The 21,646-nt window shown below is 43.8% G+C and overlaps 1 protein-coding gene across 2 annotated transcripts in view; it reads left to right on the top strand.

Moving 5' to 3' along the window:
* The window catches only part of TBC1D31 (TBC1 domain family member 31), a 696,792-nt gene that overhangs the window by 197,941 nt on the left and 477,205 nt on the right, over nucleotides 1-21,646 (top strand). For both annotated transcript variants that reach the window (XM_086966171.1, XM_086966170.1), the window contains exon 6: nucleotides 9,557-9,716. In XM_086966171.1, the coding sequence (XP_086822297.1) occupies nucleotides 9,557-9,716 (160 nt within the window). The remainder of the gene's footprint in view (nucleotides 1-9,556; nucleotides 9,717-21,646) is intronic.

Here is a 21,646-nt window from a genome sequence, read left to right on the forward strand (position 1 = left end):
TCCATGGTATTTAGCCGCTAGTGAATTGTAAAATTGGGGATCGCCATAATTCGGGCCATACAATCCCACTAGAATGAACTTCAGATCGCCCTTCTTGCAGAGAGCCTTGTGGGTCACTCAACAAGCCCGTCATTTCCACACCTGCCTTTCTATCGACCCATAACAGAACACCTCTCGCATGGGATGTGAAATCAGAGGAAAAACAAGTGCCTTGTAATTTACATTGAACCTCTTTACTGCGTTCTGGAGGGAGATGGGTTTCCTGTAAAGTAAGAGTACGTTTGAGATAAGCACAGATTTTTTCTGACTTTCCTGCCGTCATTTAGGCCGCTGACATTCCAGGTAATAAGTCAAAGACCCTGTGGCCATTCTGTGGAAGCAGGGGCTGTGGTAGATGGAACCCCATATCTACGGTGTACACTGTGCGACAACAACAAATCGAAACAAAACCAATGCAATCATACATGCAAACATCAAGCATATTCTCTCCCACGCCACGAAAACCCGCAACAAACGCATCTATTTGCATTCCCCCCCACCCCAACCCAGAAAAACAAACAAAAACTCCAAAATTAATTCTGGTTCCCTTCACCACCATGACTACAATTGGATCACAACCAGGTAAACCCTGAATCCCTATGAGGTGCTAAATAACATAGTATATGCACCCAGCAATATGCGCCTGATTCCGTCAAACAAGTATTGTTCTTGAAGGCTTTGATCAGGCCCTCTCCCAATAGCACATACAGACCATGCCTTGCTTCAACTATACGTGCCCCCCCGCATCAAGTCGCGCTAGTCACCCATTATGTTTCATGAAAAGTCTTAGAGTGTCCACCGCAAGACAATTTTCGCAGTCACTCCTCATGTGCTCGATCACCGGAGAGACTTGCAGAATTCTCTTAATGCTACTGTGATGTTGTCTGTGAACCAAGTCTTTTCAGGTGCTGTTCGCTAACCTTGATGACGCGCAGGACTGCTTTAGAGTCAGTGAAGAAGTGGACCTTACCGTCCAGTTTGACGCTTAACTTTGTGGGATAAAGCATACACTAGTCTAAATTCAAGTCCCAGAGTTTCTTTTTTTGCATGGATGAAGAGTCTTCGTGCCTCTTGAACTTGCAATGTAAAATCAGGAAACAGAGATATATGGGAACCTTCATGTTGCAGCGAACCCAGCTCACGGGCCTTCCACAGGGCAGATTCTCGGTCCCTTTTGTTCATGAAGCACATAATTATTGACAGACGAGGTGCCCCGGGAATTGGTCTGGGTGCTAATGAGCGGTGCACGCGTTCTATTAAGAAAATTTCAGAGAAGGTGCTCCAGCCCAAAAGTGTGATAAGAAGCTGCTCCATATACTGCTCCATATTGCTAATATTAGATGACTCCGCCACACCCAAAATGAGTACGAGAACAACAGGAGGGAACCCATAGACCACGTTGGGATGGATGTGTTGTGTAAACAAAAACAATTCCCAACAGGTATCATGCAAGGGCAATTTACACAATGTATGCAGTTTGCATTACAAAAATAAGGAAGAAGGAGTCACTAGAATTTTTAAAAATTTAAACAGGAGCACAAAACGTAATATGCGTCATATAGCTAGCAGTTGAGCTTCAGCATTAACTGCTAGCACTCCACAACCAGAAGAGCCCTAATCGCCCTCCGCCGCCCTGATTCATACTGGCGCCGCACGTCCCGCCCGCTGATCAGATTCAATCCACGATCAGCCATCGATTCTTGAGCGACCGCATGGACCTCAGCCACCCACGCGTCTTTGCTTGGGTGTCACTCACTGACTCCATCGACAACCCTGTCCTGATGACGATCCCGACTAACAGGGATCGAAACGCCGTCGACTCTAAAGCATAGCTATATGACGCATATTACGTTTTGTGCTCCTGTTTAAATTTATGCAATCTTGTTTTAAGTAATTACAACTTGATCTTGTGGAGCCATTATTGATGTACAACTTGTGTTTATGCGCCGATCACACTGTTCACTTTAGCACTTCCACCTTCACAATCACCAACTGTATATATCACCACGCACCAAGTGCCACTGGGTTGTCACATGATCTGTTCTGTACAGTGCTGTTCAACTGTATTGCCATGTGAAAGACCTTTCCCTGTTTCTATTGGTGAATAATACCGCCTTTTTTTCAAAAACATTCTAGTGACGCCTTGTTCCTTATTTTTGTAATGCAAACTGCATACATTATGTAAATTGCCCTTGCATGATACCTGTTGGGAATTGTTTTTGTTTACACACCCAAAATGAGAACATTGTTCCGCCTCGACCTCGCTTCAGGGTCTTCGGACTTCGCTTGGAGTGCACGTAGGATTTTGGCCCTTTCTTTGTCATCTTCCATGTCTGTGACCCGTTGATCAGCAGTATCGAGTTGGTCCCCATGCTTGTCGAGCCGTTCCGACATGCGGTCCATTCGAAAAGACAGCATATCAATTTTACTGTCGTTGGATGGTGCGGTATGCATGTTTCATATCTATATCTGCTCCGGCTTCCGGGTCATCTGGGGCATTGTAATGTTGAGTAGGAGCGGGGTCCTGTGACTGTGGGGTTTTGCGCAAATCAAAATGCAGCTTGGGCTGAAGCTTGTCTGGTTTGCCCATGATTAGTGAATGAGCACAAGGTGAGGTAGATAAGCAGGATTTCTCGTTCGTTCGATGTCAGTCACACAGGGGCTCACTCTGGGTGGGGCTCAGAGCTGTTATAGGTCATGGGAGCAGATGATGCTCTTGTGCCACGGTCACACTATGCACACGTCTCTTGGTTGTTTGGCTTTAATGTGGCAACTCACTTCACCTTGCTCAGCCAATGATCCTATGCATGCGATTAACAGCACTGTCCTTGTGCACATACACCCACCTTAATGTGCTTGGCTGGATTTCCAGGGTTATGGACACACTCCGGGCGGGGACACGCGTCGTCAAAGGCCCCTCAGTTGCTATCTCCCATCGATCTTATGTGCCCCTTGACTCAGAGAACAAGGATAGTCATAAGGCGGTACACGCCGCAGTGCCTCCACGCATCTCCGCCGCTCCTCACGAAGGGCAGCAGCCCGATGCCTTATGGGCGCAAAAGCCTCCTCTCGGGGGTGCAAGTTATTTACGTGACAGCCCTGGACGGGGACAGTCAGCTGGAAGTCCGTGCTTCATAGTTACTCACAGGAATACTCCAGGCCCAGGTCAGTGACTCCGCCCGTCACCTCGCGGCTGTAACTCTTCAGAGCGAGGCGAATGTGAGGAAAAGTCCTGAATAATCCCTTCCTGAACTGTTTGATGATGCAAGAAGAGCAAAGGGAAAAAGCATCGGAAATGCGTCTGTATCGGGAGAGGGCCACGAGATGGACCCTTACGCCAGACCTGATTTTGCCAGAGGTAGGAGGTAAGGCAAGATTTGATCTGGAGATGAGAGAAGAGGGTGAATGTCATTCAGAAGCGACCAAGAACAAAAACATTTCCATTTTCGTCTGTACGTTTTAGTAGTGGACTCAGGCGTAGCTCTGGACAGTATATCTCTAGATGCAGGTAGATCACCATTCCAATAGTATGGCCCCTTCTCTTCCCGAAGGATGCAAAAAGGTTAGCCTCCTTATAATATTGTCTAAGCCATCTGTTTCCCTGTGGTTTGCAGTGGTGGAAAAGCCTGCGAGTGGTGGCGACCTGCTACCCTTGCTAACAGAGTTGAATGTAAATGGAATATTAAATGTAACACTGTTGAGAACTTCATACAAGAATGAACAGTATAATTATTACCTCAGCATTTTTATATGTTATTGTATCGAGTTCACACAGCTGTAAATATAGGATGGAAATATGTATTCTGCTATGAAGTAATTTAATTCAATAGGATAGAATCTCCTATGCACACAGTGGCTTTTATCTGCCTTTTTATATTATATTTGAATTTACGACACATTTTGAATCGTCTGTTATTGTTTTTTAAGCTGGAATTAGGCGCATTGATCTTTGAGGATTTTGTACATAATGTTCTTTTAATTGATATGAATAATGCATTCACCCTTTCTGTAATTACTTCATTTTTTGTTATCTTTGGGGGTCAACTAGAGAATGGATGATTTTAGTTTTTCAATCTGTACCTAAATGTGATGCTTTTGTAAATATATATGTATTTGTTCTTTACACTGCATTTGTTTTTTAATTGTAAATAGGCATAATTGTTTATTGAAGTGTTCCTTTTGCACCTCAGTGCGAGTTACTTTTTCTGTATTTTAACTGCTTTTCATTTTTTTTTATCTCCTTTCAAATTTACTATTATCTTATGCGATAAGATTTGGCTGCATTATTAATAAGTTTGACCCTTTTTTGATGTCACACAGCCTCTTTTGGCCATATTCGACATCACACAGCACTCAGTTTTAAAGGCCAATGTTTTTGTGTGGGGTGCTACCAAACCCCAATTGGACGCAGAGGCTGGCGGGGGCAGCGCCACAAGATTGAGATTAGCTTTAAATGCGCAGCCGGTTTAGGTACTTATTGTCTATCTCCTGTGTATAACTATCCTGAATAAGCTTACGGTGTACTCTCACTCAATTCTGCTCTTCCTTGAGCATTGTGCACCTGAATAAGTTGTCTTGTGCTGGAATGTTAATTTTCCCTGCTTCATATTTTCTGTGATCAGGTAGCTGACATGTAATCCTTAGTTCAGGCCACTTTAAGCAATTTAGCACCATGAGCTTTGTAAAATGATTTAATTAAACGCTTCTTCAGTTTGTTTTTGGCATGTACTGTTTGTGCATTATTATTAATATTATTTAGTTTTTGTAGAGCGCATGGCTACCCAGAGGTTTCCCAGTGGTAAGCGGCGAGTGGGACAGGTTTGGAAGAGAGCTCAAAAGAGCCAAGTTTTCAGCTCCTTCCAAAAGGTGAGCAGAGTGGTGCAGCAAGAAGAGATTCTGAGAGTATGTTCCATAGCTTTGGTTCCAAAAGGGTGAAGGAGTGACTGCCCACCCCAGGTGTGCCTTACTCTAGGAACAGTAAACAGACATTGATTGCTGCAACATAGAGTACAGGAGATGGGGGTGGAAGGTAGAGGTGAGGATTTGTAAGTACTTAGGTCTGGAGTAGGAATATAATTTGTGCAAATAACAGAGTGCCTTGAAAGTGATATGTGAGCAAGTGGAGGTTGAAGAAGGCAGAGGAGTGTTTAGGAAGCCGGAACTGGAGCCTTGCAGCCGAGTTCTGCATCACTTGGAGGCACCTGATAACAGACTTGTCTGCTCCTAGATATAAGATATTACCATAGTCTAACCTTGACAGAATCAAAGCCTGGATGACGACTCTTCGAGCAGCGAAGGAAAGATTCCACAAGATCTTTCTAAGCCACTTCATAGTAGCAACACGTGAGGCGGCCCCCCTGGCAACCTGAGGCTTCATGGAAAGAGTGGAGTCTTGCCAAAAACCGAGGTTCTTCACCTTGTCCGCAGGGACGGGAAGGGTACCTAGCAAGGCAGGCTGGTGTTGGGATCCCCAGAGCTGAGGTCCTTACCTAGAACCATGACCCCAATCTTGTCAACATTCAATTTTAGAGAGTTGGAATTTATCCAAGTGGAGACCAAGCTGAGGCAGGAGTTAAGAATTTCCAGGGTGGAATCTTGCTCTGATGTCCGAGAGAAAATAATCTGGGTATCGTCCGCGTATGAGAATAGAGTAAGGCCACAGATTTCCACTAGGCCTGCCAAGGGGCAGACATACATATTGAAAAGCAGAGGGCTGAGGCGGATCCCTGTGGGACACCAGAAGTGAGCAAGTGCGTATTAGCAACAATATCACAATATTCGCAGTGCAGTTTGTTCAACTTTCTCTCCTTGTTGGGTTTCTTTGATTTCTAGTCACTTCCCATCTTCTTTTAGTTTAGTCTTATTTTCAGTTTTTTATGTTTAGATCACAGGGACCGTGTAGCAACTCTTTGTGTAATACTTCTGTTTAATTTATATGGCCACACTCCCCAGATGCCTAATTGTTTTTGTTTTCAATTGTTTTTTATTTATAATTTTTTATTGAAAGATCTCCTTCTTTACTCAATAACAATTATTTTGTTTGAAAGATGACTTTCAAGTCATTGTGGGTCAAAACACGGTCAGCATAAATGGCAAACGGATCTAAAAATGATCTGATTAAGTTACATTATACTGTACTGCAATTGATTTTCTTTGTAAAAGTTTCTTAAGACTACATGGTCCATTGCCTTCTCCTGTATACACACATTCACTTTGAACTCTTTAACACATGTGATCATTTGAGCTTTGACCTCCTTTTTTTCCCTTTCCCTGTGAAAGCAAGAAAATTAAATATAGTAATTCCTTCTCAATTGTTCTATCTTGATGTATGACCTTCATTTATATGGTACTTTGACAATATTCAGATTGTTGGATTAAAGTAATTGTTTTCTAAATACCATTAACACACACCACAATTAACCTTTGTAGACTTAATAGCTTCTTGCAGTAAGGGGTTCCACTGGGCAGCAGTGTTGTTTTGAGGGGCTCCTTTGCTTAAGGTTGCTCCTTTCTGAGTCCAGCACTTGGGTAAAGTGGCAGCATGCTGTAAGATATAGTGCCTGACACTTCAACCGTCCTCACATAGCATTTCCAAATGTGCAATGACTGTTGTGACAAAGTTAATGGCTGAAGAGAGCTTGTTGTATAGCGTTTTAGGATCCAAGTGTAATTTTCCCGATTCATGCCCTTATATAGGTATAATTCACACTACCCTTATATAGGCATAGCAATCATACCCATATTTAGACATAGCCCATGCAGTCCTAATACAGGAATGGCTACTTCCACTAATTCCAAAAAGCCACAACGATTTCTTGGAAAACTCGGCTTCAGCAGTCAGGGACATCCCCTTTCTTGAATATTGATTTGTCCTAGAAATCATGGCGTTTTCAAAGAACTACCGTTCTTTAGTGACGTTATTATGTCCGACTTTACGTCAATCCAGGCACCTTTAAGGTATAAATATGCCTACACTTGCCCTAGCAAACACACGGTGGTTTGGAGCAGCTCGACTATCTACTTCCCCGACGCAGCTCGCTACAGCAAGTGCCAAAGGAAGCCGACCCTCCAGCTGATGCACTGACAGAGAGGCTGCCTTTCTCTCGCTGAGAATCCAGCTCCAGTGTTTCCAAGCTCCAAGAGTTGGGAAATCGAGTCACGAGACAGAGATACCAGACCTCCTTCATTCTAAACCAAGGTACGGAGCTGATTAGACCCTAAGAGAAATCTTAGATAGACTCTTGGCAAAAAATACAAAACCTATGCTACATCACACTTACTTCTTCCCTCGTACTAGACTTAGGTTAGGTACATCGAGGTAGGCGTATTTTAGAAGCACCAGTTGAGTACTTTTAGTCTTCGTTATTTATGTATGTATTTTATGGTTCAGAAATCATACCATGCTATTACAGTATTAGTTTATAATACTCTTCTTGCTGTACGCCTTATACTTTACAGCCAGTATTACTATTGTAGCAGTTAATTTCTTCTGCATGAGAAAGAAGACTGTTCAATAAATACTTTTATTGAAAACGCCTGTCTCTCTATTTCTCTGCACCTCTGATGAAACAAAGCATGCACGATTGACTGAGTGAAAAATCTATCTATTGTTTCCACGACTCTGAAGATGCGTTCTATCTTCAGGAAACAAAGTTGTCATGTTTATGCGGTTGTCAGAGACTAATCCCTTCTTGTTTATTCTAGAAAGATTCTCGTGACCTCTGAGCTAGCTGGCACTCACAGTTAAGTTTAATATCTGGGATAGAGACCTAGTTGACCTAAGTCCTACGTCAATTCTATAGGATATATTATTCCAATGCGCAGAGCCTATTGAAAATATAGGAACTACACTACAAGCTGACTCGTAACATGCTGTGCATGCTAACTTTGGTCGGATAAAGAATGTGACTGACACTTCAATAAAGAATTTGCTAAAGGGGTTGCCACAAGCCCCTTTTGTCATACTCATTTAATTTTTCTTTTGTATTACGATTGCGAGGTCTGCCAAATAACAAAAAATGTCTTCAGGCTGGACCTAAATCCAAGCATTTCCCCATCTCTCCTGATTCCAACATGCATGACGAAAGCCCATTCACGTGCTGTGTAAAGCATCAGTTATTTAGCTGCTGAAAGAGCATATCTGACTTCAGAAGGTATTGGCGCCTCTTGGTCTGTCACCCTAGCAGTGCGTGTTGCTTACCTCCATTTGTAGAAGCTGCTTCTGGAGTTTGTGTCCACAGCTCATCCCTCATAACGCATCACCAACTTGTCCGTCATGACAACAGTTCCTTTCACAGACATTCGGAGCTGGAAAAAATAAATCGCTAGGATGTTGGATGTGTAGTATTTTATCAGACATTGAATGAAAAATGCTCTGCTTGTTTAATTTGGCTTTTTACTTCACGTGTAAGACAGAGAAGATCTAGCCAATGGAAATGCATAACTAGATCTAAAAATATTGCTCCCTGAACCTTGAGTAAGGAAACTGTTGAATTATCGGAAACTAAAAAACGATTCATGTGTCAAAGTTGTTTGTGTAAAAATGTTTTTAAAACACTCGAAGACATGTTTTGATGCCCGTCACGTAAAAGAAACACTCAATCTCTCATATCAGCAGGGTCGCAGGCAGACTCGTGCAGGCCAGTGGATCCAGCCCCATTTAGCTAAACATTGTGCCCAGCTGGGGCACCGGTCCTTAGTAACAGAGAGCCCATATATGCCAAGTGACAGACCAATATGGAGCAGGCTTCTGGTGCTACATAGTCTTCGCAACCAAACATTTGTATGGGCCATGAGGTCATTCCAGAGCTGCTGTGACATTGATATAAAAGAGCGTAAGATGGCCCCCACAAGTCTCGCAGACCGAGGTAGTCTTCCTTAGTTGTACTGCTAGTCCAGGCAGCCACTGGCCAGTCAGTCAGGGTCGGGCACTCCAAGTGTGTCTCAGCTGTGCCATGTGCGACCTGTGACATGTTGATGTTCATCTGGGATCAGGGGTGCACCTACTAGAGTCCTGCAGCACCAAGATCCCAGATAGTGGCATTGAGAGTACCAGCCCCTCCGTAGTACGCATGTTAGAAATATCTGATCTGTAAGAAACTGGCCCGTTTATGAGTATTGAACACACAGAAGCAGGGATGGTCCATGCATACACAACCTGTTCACGCTCAGCCCACATTAGCAGGGGTATCAGGACAACACTAGATGATGGATATGTCAGCTTTAGGAACCTCTGCCTAATTTTCAGTTTGTAAATTGGGATGGAACATCTTGAAAGGAACTGCGCCCCTCTTGTACAACATATGTGTTCAAAGCGTTATGGATCTGCAGCTCATCAGTTACTTCCTATTGTTGTGAATCTTGAGTCCTACAACACCAATAAAATAATTGTACATTTTCAAACTTGCCTAAAGAATATTGAACTGTATTGTATGCCAATACAAATTAAAGTTTATAGTGAAAAGGCATTTTCATTATGTGGAAATTAGTGCACTCAATCTATCTTTCCTTTTTGCAGGGATGGCAGGGTCCTTGTAGCTGGAGGAAAGTCTAACTTACTTCATTTATGGTGTTTGAACACAAAGCAGCTTTTAAGGATAATTCAAATGCCTACAAAAGTGCGCGCTGTGCGCCAGCTGGAATTTCTTCCGGATAGCTTTGATGGTGGGTCAAGTCAGGTGAGTTTTGACTTAACTGGAGAAATTTACTATAGAAGAAGAAAAAAAATCAGTACCAGAATCAATTCTGTTTTAGCATTGCTTTTGATGACTAAGTACCATCCAGACATTAGTCACCCAGATAGTGGGTTGCTGACCAGTTGCCGACATGCGCTTTCAACCTGCACTGACAGGTTCACATCTCAGCAGTCTTAATCACAAATGAGGGCAACTTTGAGCAGATTATCCAAAATCTCTTATTTAGTCCCAATAAACATGCAATCCACACGTGACGAACACGTGTTTTGCGATTCAGGGATCTCTTCTTCAAGGCTGTACATTCAATACAACATAAAGATTCTGAAAAACAAATAGATAATGTATATTTAATATCTAAAACAGAGATTCAATGAGTCATTTCACTATCTTAGTTCACAGCTAGCGTGTATTATAGGTAGGCTGTCCGGCTTTAGGTTTAAACCTATAATAACTGATAAAACCCCACCGAAACGGAAATAGTCCTCACCAGTGTAAACATATAAACACTGAGAAAACACCTGCATAACCACAAACTAAATGCCATTCAAAGAAAGGAAAAGGAGAGTGAAAGTCATTTTTTTTCTTCCTGAAGGGACCAATTCAATGTACCTTTGTTATACAAGCTAGGTTCTTTCAAAGTTCAACAAAGATTGGAGTGATAATGTTTGTATTTGCAGGGATTCAGCTATGTATATGAAAAAGTTGTGTGACGACCTATCAAAATCGATACCTGAGCTGAAGTGCTTCCCTGTAAGAGATCCTTGCCACTTGTTAGATGGTATGCTGAAAGGATCTTTACAATCTCCAGAGTTAGCATTTTAGTCCATTCTGGTGCACTGTGTTGTTATGCACGGGAACTAAAACACAAATATTTCTAATGTTGTGCTTTCTGTGGCATCAAAGAAAGAGTTATCCCAACTGTGTCACTTCGCTGATGGTTTTCACCCCAAGGGGCTGTGAATGCTACATTATCCATGTGGCAACTGTTTACAGAATTTTTGCTGAGTGAGGATGCCAAAGGCAAGAAATGTGAGGATCTTTGGCCGCATATTGATAGTGATGTGAAAAAAGTACGCTCTACTGCATTATTAGATTTTTACAGGAAGACCTAATTGCTGTAGTGGACATAATAAAAAAAAACTAGAGTCTGAAAACACCCTTGTCTGCCAAATGTTCAGCATAATTGATGTAGATGTGAAACAGCTCCTTGAGAGTAGGCTGGGCGACACCTTTAGTGACTTTGGCACTGCAACATGTTCCATGTTAGAGTGCTTGCCATTTGGTAAACAAAGTAATGTTGAAGAGTAATTCAGGAATTTTTATTTTACAATGTATGAGAAGTGGTTTGCAATGATACATAGAATTTTCTCTGGAGTTTCAAAAGTGCTGCTTTATTTTTGACTGCTTCAATAATTCTGAGGGTATAAGTGCCCAGTTCAATGCAAATGTTGCATGACCTGCCCAGAGAATCGTAATCTTCAAGTGCACCAGTAGTGGCATGGAAAGCTATGTCAGTGTCCAAAGTTAGCAAATTGTGTACTGGCTCTTTTGGCGTTGCCTGTCTCAAGTACCAATGCTGAGAGGGCCTTTTCACAGAAAAAAAAAGTTTAAATGGGAAGGAAAAAGCTAGAGAACATAACCAAATACTCACTGAAGAAGTATTGTATGGCTTACTACAATAGGTTTGATTTGCAAAACATTTTTGGTTTGGGACCTCATATACACTGTACGTACACTGTCTTTGTACTATTCATTATCAGTGTGGAAAGCAAGCAATAATAAAAGCAAAATGTTCCATAAACACTGGAAAAACTGTTTCTTTTGTTTTTAATGGCGTGAAAATGAGTAACTATGATAACCACTGTTTTTTAAGTTATTGAAATCACTTGAAAACACTGAAAAAACCCACCAGAATTTACCAAAAATAGGAACTGAAAACAGGAAAGCCTAATTATAGGTTATTGTTGTGCATAGATCACTAGGGAAACATCAGTTTCTTGTTGTAATTTATTAGGATACACCACAGACAAAAGAGGCCTTCTTGGCCAGACAGCAGAATATCAACCGTCCTTGTGTTATGGGCTACCAGGACACATTCCACCAGATGTCACCCTGTTCCATTTAAAGTGCCACATCACAACATATCACCCCCATTTTCCCATGAAAAAACGTGAATAAAACACAGAATTAATGTGAAAATTAAGTTGATAAGGTACATAGGGAGTAATTAAATGGGAGAGAGAAAAAAAACTTGGGCAAAGAATTGAAATGCATAAAACAAGATACAATAGCGGATAAATGAGAATTTAACACAAACGTACAAAAGGGCTCAGAACAAGCATTGAACTACATGAACTGCACAACTATCTACCAAACATAATCATCACGTCTGGTAGGCTTTTTCTTGAACCTGGGTTGAGCATTCCTCCTCACACCTTTCAACCTAGCTTCAATGCTTGTTTCCTATCTACAGCCTGTTATATGATCACCAGGCCCTACATGTGCCCCTTAAAAAGTTTCAGCACATTTCAGGCATTCTTCATCGGGCATCAGCATGGGGTCACTGCAACTAACGGAATCATCATCTTTATAGCATACAGGATTTCCTACACCTCTTTTCTGAAAAAGGAGTGTGTTGGAAATCAGGGTCTGGTTGCAATGTCACCCCACTTTTTTTCTCAATTTGAGACCCCTAGATGATGGTTTTCTAACTCTGAGAGTGCCCTGGGCTCTGCTGGGCAGGCCCAGCACCAGTGCTATGTTGATCACACAGTGCAAACACACACACATATGCATTAGGGCACACTATGTGTTAAGGTACACCTAAGATTGGCATGACCTACCCTGTAAGTCCCTAGTATATAATAGGGCAGGGGGATTAAAACTACCTTTAAGACCCTAGTGCATAATAGGGCAAAGCAATTTAGAGGCCAGCAGTCTTTGTTACACTTGCATGTGTGCACTGCTAAGAGCCTTAGGTCATTTTAAAAGCAGCCCTGTGATGCAGCAGGGCTTTTAAACGTAAAGTATGCACAACCTCGACTTTGGTGGTAGGGGGTTGTTTGACCTGATGATACACACGTCAGATGTCACATTTGGAGACGTTTCTCCCCCCTTTCAATGGCTAGACCAACTTCCCTATGTTAGGCATGGCAGCGCAACCTACAATAATATTTTGGTTCAGTGCACGAAGGTTGAAACAGAACCATACTTTTCCACCCCACTTCTTTTTAACTACAGGGGACACTTTCTTTGGAGACTCGACTGGTTCTATTTTGCCCTCATGTACAATGCCTTCCAGCATTTTACTTACTGCCTGATGGCTATTGATATCCTCCTTGGTTTATATCAGATGGTCTGAGCATCACGTTTTAGCAGAATCTTATTCTCATACCGTTTTAAAGCTCCACATTTTCCTTCAAAAGGTTCCCTTTCCCTGACATTACTTATAATTCCCTCTATATTTTTTTATATGTCTTAAACCACCATGACCTAATCTTTCCCTGGAGGGTTAATGACCATCTGCAGGTCTTACTGTTGGATTCAGCCTAAAATAGTGGGGCTTGATTCATACAGTTTACCTTACCTCTGATTTCTCTGTCTCAAAGAACAATGTCAGCCCACATGTATCCCAAAATGTCAATATTACCTCCTTGATAACCGGTGGGATTCATCTCTTTAGGTTCAAGAGAACACTTTCCCTACATTTCTGCCCCACATTTCTTTGGTATTATGGTTAACATCGAACCTGATATACCACGAGGTCTACTCATTTACTATTCACCAAAAATTCAGCTTTTGCCCTACATTTTCAAAACATTTTTCTCATCCCCTATACTCGACACTTTTTCAACAAATGTCTCTTATCTTTGTCAACTGAAGCAACATTTTTTCTATTTGGATCTACACATCCTGGCAAATACCCTCTCCTTCGGCATTTCCTACACTCTCTATTAGTTTCAAAACAATTCTTTTAGCCTGAATTGTGGAAATTACTACCACATCTACTGCACATTTTACTATGCTCATATGTCTTATTAGTTCCTTCCAATTTCTTACTGGAAGATCTCGTGCCGGTGAAAATCCTTCTGTTGATTACTGTCACGTCTTCCTTTGGTTGATCCGTTTGAGGATCAGTGGTAGCGGTTGCCACTTCTGGACTTATTCTTATTGCATTCTCTTCCATCTCCTGCATACACACACTGGACACTAATTTTTAGAAGCGCAAAGTCTCTCCTTTATCTTTTTGCCTTATCACTGAATTATAAGCAGATCTTTCATTAGTTCATCTGTCTTTTCACCAAATTAGCATTTAATGGCCAGTTCGCTCAGACAAGTTACACGTTCTTCAGCTGACTCGTTCTGTATTTGCGCTTGTGTATATAACAGTCGTTGCTATGTTGAGGGCATTGGCAAATTTGAACGCTAAACTTTGTTTAGCTTCCTTATTTACATCTTCATTTTATTGTCCTTGTTGATGCAGCGATATCGGTAAATATTTGAAGATGCGCTGGTCTTCTATACTCAACGTTTTCAGCATTAATGCGTTTTTCCTGATGAGGCTGAAATATTGACCATCCAAAGCTATTAAATAGTTCTTTATCAAATGTTTCTATCTATTCCTCCCATTGAATGGATGTTGAGCCGGGATTGGGTAAAACTGTGGGGGTTGAGCGGATTGGGTTAAACTGTGGGGGTTGCGCAATGCCTTGGCTAGAAACTATTTTCTTTAGTTCTGCTGCGCTCTTGCCGTTTTCACTTTTATTTAATGTAACAAGTTTAATTTTCTTTTGCCCAGCAGGTGGCAGTGTAGGTGAAGGGAAGAACACTGTTTTACTGCCTAAGACTACTTCCAATATTGACAATAGTTCACCTTTTATCTTGATGCTTGAGAAGACAGGGATGTGAGCATGGTCGATTTATACTGACATATCTAGTGGAAGCTGATGCGCACTTTGTCAGAGTTTCACGCACGCGGATAGAATTCACTGCAGGTGACAGTGCCGGTTGGAGAACAGCTTGCATCGCGCACAACACTACTTCACTCATAAATAAAAACAGCACGATAATCTCAGAGTCACCACTTGTTATCTGCTTTCCTCTTCTGTCTCAATACTGTCAAATTTAATTATATTTTCTTATATGTGGATTAATCTCCTCTTACTCCCTGATTCACGTTTCTGCTGATGGTAATCGCCATGAAAATTGTTGTGCATAGATCACCAGGGAATCATCAGTTTCTTGCTGTAGTTTATTAGGATACTTCCACCACAGAAACAAACGGGTCCCTATGTTTACTAACCCAACCTCTTACGGGGGCCTTTGCACACCGTATGATATAGGTGTTCCTTCACCAAAGAAACACTCTAGCTACTCTGTTCCCCTGATATGTGTGGACCCACACAATTGTGTGAGAAAATGTACAGGATGGCCTCACACACCATCCAAGTGTCAGGCTTCATCATTGGCCGTCCCACGTTCGCCAAAGAATCCTCTAATAGGAAACAAGCCCAAACTAGGGCTGTGGTTCAAGCATTAGCAAGAAACTGAGGAGAAAAAAGAATTATTAAAATTCACCACAGGTTGAAGAGGCCTTACTGGCAAAACAGCAGGAAATAAAAAGTCCTCCTTGTCATGGGCTACCAGGACACAGGGAGCAACTGATGCAGTCACAGCCTATCAAATTTGCTACATCATACAGTTATTTATATTTATTTTCACAAGACTGTAGTATCTTCAAGTAGTTAGTGGTGTCAATTGGAGTCTTATAAGAAATGTTCTGTTTATGTTAGAATGTTATGAGTTAAACCAAGTATCATTAGGAGCTCACTGCAGTACATGGTGCCACGCCCACAGCACACTGTGTGTGTAAGTGTTGTGATGAAATCCAACTGGTTTCTAGCATACCTCCTGTCGTTCTTCTCAATGGCGTGAGTTGGACTGCCATAATGTGGTGTCAAGCACAATAAGCTGTAACAACCTTGTGCAAAGCAATTATTTAATGCTGATGACTGCAGCACTTTTCCATTGGCTTGGATTTTGCTAGCTACCTGGTGATACATTTCATGACAGGTTTGTATTGTTTCTGAGGCGAGACGAATCCATTCGGCAACTTGTCTACTGTTGAGAAGGCCGTACTCCTCCTACAGGAAAAGCCCCTGCACGAACCGACACAAATAGTGGATCCTCCCTCCAGAGTACCAGAGCCAGTGTTGCCAGATTTTGAGACCTATCCCAAGCCCAAAGCTGCTTAAGTATAAGCCCAAATTTAGCCCAACGCAGAGTGGCATCAGCCCAAAAACTAGCCCAGTCACAACTCTCAAATTATGCAGAAATAGTAATCAGAAACCATTTAAAGGATTAATGTAAATTCTATTCAATATACAGATGGTAGGAGGGGGTTAACTGGGCACCTGTGGCACGAGACTAGCCTGCCCTAAGTCATTTCAACAGCTTGTTTAACATGTGTGCGCAAGTTGCCATGGGATAAAGCTAAATTGTGCTCTCTGTGATTAACTTGATTTTAAAACGTCAGTGCTGGAACTGTTCTCACTTTAATACCCACCCTTCTGTCGGCAAGCAGTAAAAAATAAGATTTTGGATTAGGGAAGCTAATAAAATATTTACACTTGCGGACCAAGCATTAGATGTGTGAGCCACTTATTCAGTCAAAATCTGCAATCACACCTCATTTTTAAACCCATGCTCAAAACTTGTGTGCAGGGAGAGGAGCTACGACAGCAAGCAAGATGGCTGCATAGCTTCCCGGCTCCGCTGACCCCCGTCTCTCGCTCGAAGATCCTGTCGTATATCCTGGTTTCTTGCCCCATACCCGGGTTCATGAACTACTCTGCGAACTGATGGCGCAATCCCGAGGATTTTCCGACATGGTGGAGTGGAGTTATGTTGAGGTTTAATTTGAGGCCTAGCCCAGTCTGGAAGCCGGGTTCTCAAGCTTTGGTCTAGCCGGGTCCTAGTTGAACAACAGCGGACCGGAGAGAGCGGCAGGGTCCGGTCCACGGAACTTCCGACATCTTTATGATTGATTTGCTGCTGATCTGCTGCCTGGAACTGTACCAGAGGTGCGGAGACGAGTGATGCCCGAGGTGGTGTGTGTGGGGGTCCGAGACCCGGGGGCCTGGCGTTCGTAGCGCCGGTGCCTTTGGATCTGAGACTTCGTGCGCACTAACGCCTACTGGCGATCGGTCCCTCACGGTTCGTTCCTGCTCCGCCTAATCTTACCCCGGGGAAGGCGCCTCTCCGTGGGGGGTCAATATGCTTGATGCTATGCGAAACCCGGCGGAGCGGGTCCAGTGCGGCCCGTAATTGCGGTCAGTGATGGCGGCCCTTGAGGCACTTCAGGCGACTATGAAGACCCAGGCCTGGAATCTGATGTTGGCGGTGGACGGACTTAGAGGATCGGGACCGGACTCTGTCTTGCTGCCCGAGACCCGGTGGCCTGTTCCTTTCCCTATTGCTACCCCAGCGATGCCATTTGACCCGGTGCTTGGAGCTTTCTATGCCCCTACAGAAGTGGAACGGTTCGAACATGTGGGGATTGGCGATGCACCTACAAAGTCGGAATCTTTGGAACTACAATTGGCCGAACATTTCACTGCTTTTCCCGATTTGGAGACATTTGCTCGTAATTGTGATCTGTGTGGGACTGTGTCGCACCCCCTTCCCAGCTGGTCCATCAAGATGGCGGATAGGATAGTGCCTGGTCTTAGAGTCGGGAAGGGGCATCGTTGGACTCGAGCGTTTACTTTGGGACTTGCCATCCTTTCTTCTACTAATAGACTATGTCTCAACAACTTCTTTTTGACCTTTGACAATTTTACGGTGGGGCGCTCTTTATCGGAGGGGATCAGCAAATTTGATCGACGGGTCCAAGGCTGAGACTGTTGTTTGAGGTTTCACAATATTGATTTATCGGTAACGGGACTGCTTATTTGGTTACCGGAGTTCGGGGCGGGATTTCTGGTTTCCTCTGATGTACTGTTTTATTGTGGTCCGCTTGATTGTGTTAACATTGCGGGGGATTCTTCGTTAAGACGGGGGGGGAGAGTCCGGGAATGCGTATGACACAGCCCTCCTCCATTTCCCCTTTTTGGGTAGGGTTTTAGTCCCTTCTTTCTTTCCCTTTTCTATTTTTCCCTTTGTTCTTCTATATTTCGGGTTCATTTACGGGGCGACAGGCACGCTGCTAGGGGGGTAGGCCGAAGTCATCTGCAGGGGTGCAGGGTGGGGGGTTGGAGGGGGGGAATTTTGTTTTTACTATTTGTTTCTATGGCCTTTTTTCTTCTTATCTTTCTTCACCTTTTCTTTTGTTTCTTCTTTTTCGGGTCAGCGTAGTGGGTCTATTCCTTTGTCAATTGTCGACTTTTTATCTGTGCCTATACTTTCACGGTACTTCAGTACCATCGGGCGGGCGCTCTACTGGTGCGAAATTAATTGTATGCTTGTTGATCCTGAATCGTATGCCTCAGCACCACTGTTTTGAATGATATCGACCTCACTGTGGACCTCCTACTGTTTTGCCCGCCCTTTATGCACCTTTGTGATATTGTATGGCACCTGATCCTTCTATCTTATATTATAAAATGGAACCTTTATTATCCTGCTATTCGTATAATATGCTATGCTGCCAGTCTTAATTGAAGTCGTGCTGTATTCGCCTCCTGGAAGGCCGAGTCTGGTTCTAATTGCTTGATTGAAATGATATTGATTAGCGGCCAGCCCTGGTGGTTGTAGGCCCATAATTGTAACTGGTTGAAGTATCAATAAAGGTTTTTAAAAAAAAAACAACAAAAAAAAAACTTGTGTGCAGTTTTAGTACACATTTACTGTTACATTAATGTTCAGTTGCACTGGGGTCTAAACTGCAAATGTTACTTTAAGGTCCTTTCTCTAATGTGTGCATTTGTGACCTTTACATGTTTCCAGTGCATTTATGACTGACATTTCACTGCCTTATGTGTGAGGTTTGAGAGACACTTCATAGCGAGTTAAACAAAGGACCAATGAAATATAATGAAGTAAATGGCAAGAGATGGCCCATTTTGTATAAAATGTGACAAGGTTGAAATCGTCTCTAAGCAGATGCAATGCTCCTGATCTTTTGAGGTCCTAATTATGCTTATCCTTACTGGGGATAGACCACCTAACACCTATGTTACCAAATGTTCTTTCTACTGTGTATATCGGTGTTTGTGTTGATGTATGGTTTTGGACCACGATCGATAACAAGTAGCACCCTGCAGTCAGTGATTGCCTGCAGTAACTTACCTCAACTTTTGCAGGTGTGAACCATTCCCCTTATAATTTTAATGGCTCGTTGTTTTGTGTTTTAAGCGTCATGCTTCCAGAGGGCGCCTGGGTGGGAAGGGGCCTTTTTTGTCTTTGGGCTTGCCTGTCCGAGACCCTTATTTTGAGTTGTGTTTAATGGGAAATCCTTAGATTTCTAGAAAGTAACAAAAGGATGGTAATCCACAGGTGGCATTTCCTGGGCAGTGCTGTCCCTAAGGAAAGTTAAGTAAAATAAACTGTAGGTTCTCCACCAGATTCAGCACTTAGTGCAGGAAACATCAGATTCCGCATTATCACAATCCGGTCTTCCCTTTTTTGTTACAAAACTGAACTCTCTTGACATAATCTCCTCTTCCTCTCTGTCTCCATCTTGCAAATTCCCATTGAGTCTTCTCTCTTCTTTTGTTGTCTTGTTCCTCCCTATTTTCCATCCCACCCTCCACTCTCGGTCTGCCAGTCTCATTCTACCCCCTCTTTCAAAGGTTCTCCTGGCTCTTCGTTCCGTCTCGAGCTCACGTGCAGCGAGGAGCTGCAGCTTCAGAGCACAGGAACAAGAGAATGCTTTCTTGGCTTGTTGCTCCTTTTATCCGTCTTCAGGGCGGGCGTACACCCGCCCCTGCCTGCCCCAAAGGGCGTGGCCGGCCGCGTCAGTGTCTAGGCCAGCCCACTCCAGGGCGGGAAAAAGGCGCGCCCCGGCTACGCCGCTTCGGGCATACCAGCCGAGGCTCGCCTCCCGCCCAAGATGGCTTCCCGGGGCAATCGTGGTACTCGACCATACGTTCGGGGGGACCGAATGGTCGCCCCTTTCCATATGGCTGAGATACCCGCCACCCCCTCGCAACACAATCCCCAAGGATGGGAAACCGGAAACAGTTCTGAACTTTTGGAAGACGGGAGGGAGTGACCCTCCCGGCCGTATTTATTAAAAATATGAAACAAAATTAAAACATTAAAATAACAGTTTCATATTATGTACAATTTCATTACCACATTTGCGATGTTTGGCTAACCTTAACATATGCTCTAATACAAAGGTTCTCCTAGCCGAACTAACATCCAACAAAATATTAACTTGCAATTTGAAATTGTACATCCTAACGTTTAAGGGCCAACGGCAAGGTCGTAACCGGTGTCAAGATCCCTAAACCAGAAATGACCCCCTCACTTGTGAGGGGCGACCGCACAGAGGCGTACCTCAAGTGCAACTACCAATTTCCCTTGACTTGATGGGGGCCCCATTAAACTCGACGCCACTTAAAGGTCGTTCGAGGACTCGTGTGAGGTATCTAGAAGGTAGCGTAGACCCCCCTCCCAAACCCCACACAACTTACCACATCTGCCGTCGCAGATGACATGGCCCCGGGAAATTCTCCAGGAGGGGGCTGTAACCCCTCCTACCCAGGAAGGGGCCTTGACCGCCTTTCCTTTCCTTTCGGCGGCCCATCCTTAGAAGGAACCGCCTCCCCGTTGAGGGGCCAATGGCCACCTCCCTCGAGCGCTCCCATCCGTAATGGGTGACGCCCACTCATAGGGATCTACCAATTAGTGCTCACCGATCATGACCTTACCGCCACAGGCCGGATAGTTGACCGGCTATCCGGACCCCCACAAAACTCCTACCTAAAGGTCATGTCTTAAAGTCTGTAGCCAAGCTATACAGTCCCCTATGAGTAATTTGTTCCCCACCCGGGACAAATGAACACCATCCCCCAGATACATACTGTCACCAGTAATACAACCATGCGAAATAAAATGCAGTGTATTGGAACGGAACAATCTACTCACTTTGTTATTAATTTTTCTTACCGAATGATTCAGAGCAGAAACAGAAATAGCCCCCCGCCATACTTTTCGTGGGATCAAATGGGACCATGCAATCGTGCACCCTGGAACTCTCCTTGCCAACCAACTTACAGTGGAAAGCATTGCCTCAAGAAGAAGTTGTCTACCAGTGGTGACCAAATCATTGCCCCCAAGATGTACTATGACTATAGACGGCGGTGACCTCGTCCGCCCTAGCAAACCCTCAAAAAATGATTGAAACTGGTCAATACAGAGTCCGCCCCTTCCGTAGAAGGACACCCTGTACCCGTATTCCCCAGCCACGTGAATCATGTCACCTGCTTTGAATACGTCCGCGGCACGCCTCACGTATGAGTGGCCCACGACCCACACCTCCTTTTTCACAGCCGGTGAAGTCTGACCGCTGGCCCGGTGTTGGGTCGACTGCATAGTTCGCCCTGCCTCGTAGGCTCGCGCAACTGAAACCAAACAGAAACAAGAAGCGTGAGTACATCAATACAGCTTCACAACATGTGCAACCGCACATACCTTTTATAACAGTTGGAGGACCAACGCCCCACACGTTTAACTTGTTCAACATTCAGACCCCTGGCTGTAGCCTCTGTAGCAGCCCCTATCCGAAAGGAATGGGTCCCAAACTCGCCCGGGTTCAAGCCCGCAGCAGTAATTGACATCGCAAGCACCCGCTGAAACTGAAACCTCGTCAGTGGGGTGGCGTCAGCGTGTCTCAACAAGGTCCCCCCCCATGATGCCACCCTTTGTGCTAAATATTTCTCTACACAACTCACCGGGCACATGGA

This window comes from Lissotriton vulgaris, chromosome 4_1, assembly GCF_964263255.1.
Source record: "Lissotriton vulgaris chromosome 4_1, aLisVul1.2, whole genome shotgun sequence".
NCBI classification, from domain to species: domain Eukaryota; kingdom Metazoa; phylum Chordata; class Amphibia; order Caudata; family Salamandridae; genus Lissotriton; species Lissotriton vulgaris.